At 51.6% G+C, this 6,357-nt stretch overlaps 1 protein-coding gene across 1 annotated transcript in view; it reads left to right on the top strand.

The window, feature by feature from the left end:
- The window catches only part of ZC3H3 (zinc finger CCCH-type containing 3), a 132,221-nt gene that overhangs the window by 165 nt on the left and 125,699 nt on the right, over nucleotides 1-6,357 (top strand). Inside the window, exon 2 of the mRNA XM_018558960.1 lies at nucleotides 1,046-2,201. Within this exon, the coding sequence (XP_018414462.1) occupies nucleotides 1,046-2,201 (1,156 nt within the window). The remainder of the gene's footprint in view (nucleotides 1-1,045; nucleotides 2,202-6,357) is intronic.

Here is a 6,357-nt window from a genome sequence, read left to right as displayed (position 1 = left end):
GGGCACACAACGGACAGAGACCATAGAGGAGGGGAGAGGAGGCAGGAGAGGAGAGAAAGGCTGTAGAGGAGGGGAGACGGGCACAGAGGGAAGACAGACTATGGATGAGGACAGAAACCATGGAGGAGGTGAGATAGCGGGCACAGAGGGGAGGCAGTGGGCACAGAGAGGGGCGAGAAGCCATGGAGGAGAGGAGACAGCGCACACAGAGGGAAGATAGACCATGGAAGAGGGCAAAGGGTGGGCACACGGGGACAAAAACCATGGAGGAGGGGAGACGGGGCACAGAGAGGATAAAGAAACCATAGAGGAGGGGAGAGAGTGGGCACAGAGGTCACAGAAGAGGGGAGAGAACAGGCACAGAGGGGACAGAGATCATAGAGGAGGGGAGAGAGCGGGCACAGAGTGGATGGAGATCATAAAGGAGGGGAGAGAGCGGGCACAGAGGGGACGGAGATCATAGAGGAGGGGAGAGAACAGGCACAGAGGGGACAGAGATCATAGAGGAGGGGAGAGAGCGGGCACAGAGGGGACGGAGATTATAGAGGAGGGGAGAGAGCGGGGCACAGGGGGACAGAGATCATAGAGGAGGGGAGAGAGCGGGCACAGAGTGGACAGAGATCATAGAGGAGGGGAGAGAGCGGGGGACAGAGATCATAGAGGAGGGGAGATAAATCATAGAGGAGGGGAGAGAGCGGGGCACAGAGTGGATGGAGATCATAGAGGAGGGGAGAGAACAGGGACAGGGTGGACAGAGATCATAGAGGAGGGGAGAGAGCGGGGCACAGAGTGGACAGAGATCATAGAGGAGGGGAGAGAGCGGGGCACAGAGTGGATGGAGATCATAGAGGAGGGGAGAGAGTGGCTACTAGGGGAAAGGAGATCGTAGAGGGGAGGAAAGGAGTGGTGACAGTGGCTAGGGCCCCAGACAGGAGCTCCAGTCAAGGGGTAGAGTGGGAATGGAATAAATAAGTCGGAGTTCTGTGTGTATTTGATTGCTCGCTGTCCTTACTCCGCCCTGACCAGTAATCACATCTCCCGGCAGGTCTTATTAGCAGACACAAACATATGCATGGCAATGCTCCAGCAACCACAGCACCAGCACAACCAAGATGGCGGAACCCATCACAGCCACAGTACAGGCCTCGAGGTTCTTTCCGAGGAGGGGCTGCCACGACCGCGTACCAACCGCGACAGCCTGGTCTTAGCAGCACATGGCGAGCACAGTACTCCCTGGTAAATAGGACTTCTCGTGGAGCAGAACACAACCTCCCCCATCCCGTGGTGGTTCCAAGCGGCAATCCAGCGAATCTTCCCAATAAGGGGAATGCAGAGAAAGTCACAGCGGACAATAATACACCCAAAGCTGCAACAGTCAGCAAAGTTCCAGGGAACCTGATTGTCCCCAACAATAATAATAATAGAACACTCGCTGTGCCTAAAGCAAAATGTCCGCCTCCCACCAGCACCCAGAAGCCGCTGTCAGATGAAGCCGCTCTGCCCTCTACGTCTGCAGAGTGGGGCGTCAGACTCAGGAAAAATTCCCAGGGGTCTTCCAGGGGACCTTGTGTGACCCCTCTTCAGGTTCCTCAGATATCCCAGAACTTATCCAAAGCAACCCGGGGATCTGCAGGAACGCTGCCGCCTTCCAATAACCTCCCCGTTCCGTTCCCCAAGTCTGCCATTGGCTCTCCTCCCTCAAATGTCGGTGCCGCCAAAAACAGACTCGTCAGCCCCGCCTCTTCCCTGAACCCACCTAAAAACACTCTGCCTGCCGTCACCACATCCAGGGTGCTCAGGTCTTCCAAGACTAAATACACCTGGGTGGCCGCTTCTCCTAAAACAAATTCGGTTGTGAAGAAAGTCAGCCCAAGCGCAAAGAAAGTCAGCGCAGCTACGGAGAAAGTCAAAACTCCAACCGGTGGGAACATAGCCAAAGCAAAGAAGAACAGCCCACACCAAAAATGTGCGCCCAAAAACCGCTACAAGTGGAAAGCTCAGCCCGCGGCCGGCACCGTGTCCGTGCCGGTCTCTTCCAGCCAAGCTGCCGTTAACAGAACCGCTCCGGGGCCGCAGACTCCTGAAATGAAGTCGTCACATTCCGCAGGGAGCGGCGGTGCTGCCTCTTTCAGGGACTCTGGGAATTCCAGCTACAAAGTGAAGAGCCGAACCAAGCTAGTGAGGAGACGGAGCACATCGAGGTATACGGGGGGCTCATCTCATGGGGTGTGCTAACTTAAAGGAGAACTATGAGGGGAGGGATTTCCACTCAGCCTCATAGTTCGAGCCGACATGTGACAAAGAAGCTGGCACACGTCGGCTCTATAGATCGGGAAGTGAGGGAACACATACCGGCGCTCGCTCACTTCCCGATCATCTCCCTGCAGAGAGCCGTGACTGTCAGTCACCACTCCCCACTGGGATTCCCCCCTCTCCGATCCTCCAGTATTGACTGGAGGAATGGACAGGGAGTGGGCGGGCACAGCCTCTAGATAGGCAGAGCCAGCTGTCACTCATGCAGCTGGGTGGATCCAGACAGTGTTGTAGGGATCCGTCCCGGCGGCGGCACTCTCAGTATATAGCGAGCTGTAGCTTGCTATATACTGAGCTTTGGGTCACGGGAGGAGGTTAGTATATGTCCTCCTGTGACCCTACAGAGAACTATAGGGAAAAACACTTACCTCATAGTTCTCTTAAGTGTCATTACATTTTCCTTAGTTATAGTCTGTGTAGCTTTTTGCTGGTTGTCATCTTCAGGGCAGAGCGGCCCGTTTCCTGTGAGCCCAGCCTGTCCTCTGTCCTCTCCCCAGGGTGGTGTCATTCTAAGCTGGGTTCACGGTACTCCAGGATGTTATTATGCGAGTGCCGCTCAGTCCAGGAGAGGAGTGTGAAGACTGAAGGGAAGGCTGGAGGTCAGATGTAATAGAATTCAGCAACCGATGTATTCTTCTCCACTGTCCCGTGTCTCCTCCCTCCCGTCTCTTCCATCTCTGCCGCCTCTTCCAGGAGTGTCGGAGGCCTTTCCTCTGCTGCACGCTGTGTTTCCATCCTCCGCCCCCTACGTCATTGCTGTGTTCCGTAGTGAAGTAGGGGATGTATTAGAGGTCGTATCATTGCTTTCAAGAAGAACTCTGAATACAATTATTATTAACCCTTTCAGTGGGACTACCCCGGCAATGCAAGGGTTAAGTGCTCAGTTTGGTCTAGAGAGGAAAGTAACAAAGGTTTACTCGATCCTCCGAGCCGGCTTGTTGACCAGTCCCTTAAAGGAGAACTATGGGGTCAGGGCTTTTCCCCATAGTTCTCCTTAGGGTAACAGGAGGACACAAACTAGCGTCTTCCCGTCACCCTAGGCTCAGTATACCGCGAGCTGTAGCTCCCTATATACAGAGACGCCGCAGCTGAAGCGGATCCCGACAATTGTGCCGGGATCCGCCCAGTTCATAGTTCTCCTTTAAACCTCTCTCCACCTCCGCTGCAGCGGTCTAAGGTCCTGTAATCATCACGTTCTATACAGCGTGTATTGAATGTGAGGACCCCGAGGGACAAACCATTTCTGCAGCAGACGGGGAGTCAGGCAGGAGGGAGCACTGTCACAGCCAGCCATCTCTGAGTATCGGGTGAGTACAGCTTTGTTATGTTCCTCCCTAGACCAAAACGAGAAGTTAACCCTTGCAGTGCAGGGGTGGCCCTACCGCAAGGGTTAATGATAATTTCTGCTTTCAAGTACATTCAGTTTGCACATGGCATCAGTTTGAGATGCTTCTGAGATCATTCAGGGTTCACTGACGGGTACATCTGATCTGCAGTTCTCCTCCTAAGCTGCATCCAGCTGTTGTTGCATTCCCATTGGCTTGAAAGGGAAGACAAGCAGTTCTGATAGAAACAAAAGCCGTTGTATAAAGAAACATCAAACTTATGTTTGCTGCAGACGTTACTGGACGGGGGAAATGGTTACGGTGATGTCCGGGGGTTCTGCTTTAAGAAGCTCTGTTGTAATTTCCTATCTGCCAAGACCTTGTCTGGCTCCATGCCGCCCCCTGCTGCTCACTAATGAGAATGACTGACATTGGAGAATGTGAGCTGAGGGGTCTAGGGCTGCAGCTAACGATTATTTTCATAATCGGTTAGCCGATTATTAAGTTCGATTAATCGACTAATCGGATTAAAAAAAAAAGGCTCCAGTGATGGACTACTAGTTTCTATTGAGATTGTAGTCCATCACGGGAGCAAGATTGGCGCGGTGGAAGTAAAAAAAGAGTGTGGTGTGCAATATAGTACATTGTACAGCGGCGCAGTGCAGAATACCAGCAGCTATAGAGGAATGTAGCAATAGTACATTATACCATAATGTACTATTGCCGTGATTTGTAGTCCTCTGTAGCCGTGGTTATTCTGCATTGCACTGTATATAATGTATTATTGCTGGAATTTGTAGTCCTCTATAGCTGGTGGCATTCTGCAGTGCGCTGTATAATGATTATACGGCGAAATGCAGAATACCAGCAGCTATATAGGAATACAACAAATGCCAGCAATAGTACAACATTATACTATAATGTACTATTGCTGGGATTTGTAGTCCTCCATAGCTGGTGGTATTCTCCATTGCACCGTATAATGTTTATACTGCACAATGCAGATTACCACTGACCAGTTATAGAGGAACTACAAATCCCAGCAATAATACATTATACAGGGTGTTTAATATATTATTGCTGGGATTTGTTGTTCCTCTATAGCTGCTGGTGTTCTGGGCGTGCAGGCGGTGAGCGTGAGGCGGGGAGGAGGTGCAGCGTGTGGAGCGTAGATGCAGGCGGGCGGGTCTGGCAGCGGTGAACGTGAGGTAGGGAGGAGGTGCCGCACGCAGTGTGTGTGGTACCGTGAACAGGGCCAACCAATCGGAAGCCGATTAATCGATGATTGAAAAAGTTGACAACTTTTTCAGTCATCGATTATAATCGATTATGTCAATTAGGTGTTGCAGCCCTAGAGGGGTCTATTCACAAAGCTGCCGAAGGATCCAGCCGTAGCTTCAGCTAGTTTCGGTTGCGGAAGCCCTTCGGTTCGGCTATTCGCTATACCCCGTACAGCTACCAAAGGTCGGCTGAGTGGTCCAGCCGAGCCGAAGGCATACTGAGCCGAAGTGACAGCCGAAGCAGGGCGAACGCCTTGCAAATGATCTCATTTTTGTAAAATGTATTTATTTACATTTTTAAACATCTTTTTTTAAACTTTTTTTCTCTCACTATTTTCTATACTCGGTACCACTGAAGTACTGAGCAGAATAGCTGAGCCGAACGCCGCCCTATTCACTAACTGCCGTTCGGACCCTGAGCGAATAGGGGCGAACCGCAGCGAGTGAGCTGCTGGAGCTTCGGCTCCAGATGTTGGATCGGCTGAGTCGAAGTCCTTCTGCACTTAGGCTCAGCCGATGGCGCAGGGCATGTTTGGCTGACCGAAGGCAGCCGATGTGCAGCTGAAATCAGCCATACTGAGTCGCGCTGAATAGCCGAACGCTGTTCGGCTCGCTTCGGCTCGGTTAGCTGTGCCTGCCCCCTCTTCTGTCCACCATCCAATGAGAGCTGGAGAGACAGTGAGAAGGACGTGAGCTAACAGTAGTTATATGACCTCTCAGCATGTGACAGGTGCCGGGTCCCACGCCGGCTCTGAGTATTGGAGAGAGTATTTCCCACCCTCCTGATATTCCTTCTATAATGGTCAGGTCACATACAGTGGGACGATGGAGATGAGGGGTCTATGTGCAGGGTAAGCGTGGTGAAGGGTTAATATACCGGTTACATAGGGAGCTGGGATGTACAGCTGATGAGGAGAGGAAAGGGTTAAAATAACCCCCCCCCGACACTCCATTTTAAACCCTCACAATCAATCTGCTGCTAATGATCCCTTCGTTCATTCAGACGTCATTGAATAGTACTACTTCCTCTGTTTCTTACATTGTGAGAGGAAGGGGCGGGTCTAGAGTGTTTAAATTTGTGATGGCTGCGATTGGTCATCACATTGATCACAAGGTACAGAGTACCTCTGATTGGCACCGTGATTGGAGCTGTCCAGTGAAGGTTCAGATCAAAATCATTCATGGGTGCCGTGCGTGTTTTCTGAAGGGCCGTTTAGAAACGGAACTCTGGCAATACAGATCTACCTCTCTCCCGTTCTACGGTGGAGTGACATGGTTAAGTAATGACAAAGTTATTGCCGAATAAACAGGCCCATAGGAGGAAGTAGAGATTGTTCTGGTCCATAAGGTGTATTGGGATGGGTGGGGGGTAGAGAGAGAGATGAACTGGTTAAATATACAAAACAAAAGTCAGCATTTCCCCCCCCCCTTTAGACCTC

This window comes from Nanorana parkeri, unplaced genomic scaffold (assembly GCF_000935625.1).
Source record: "Nanorana parkeri isolate BGI_ZX_2015 unplaced genomic scaffold, ASM93562v1 scaffold371, whole genome shotgun sequence".
In the NCBI taxonomy this organism is placed as follows: domain Eukaryota; kingdom Metazoa; phylum Chordata; class Amphibia; order Anura; family Dicroglossidae; genus Nanorana; species Nanorana parkeri.
Note: the sequence above shows the minus strand (reverse complement) of the source record. Positions and strands in the feature narration are given on the sequence as shown.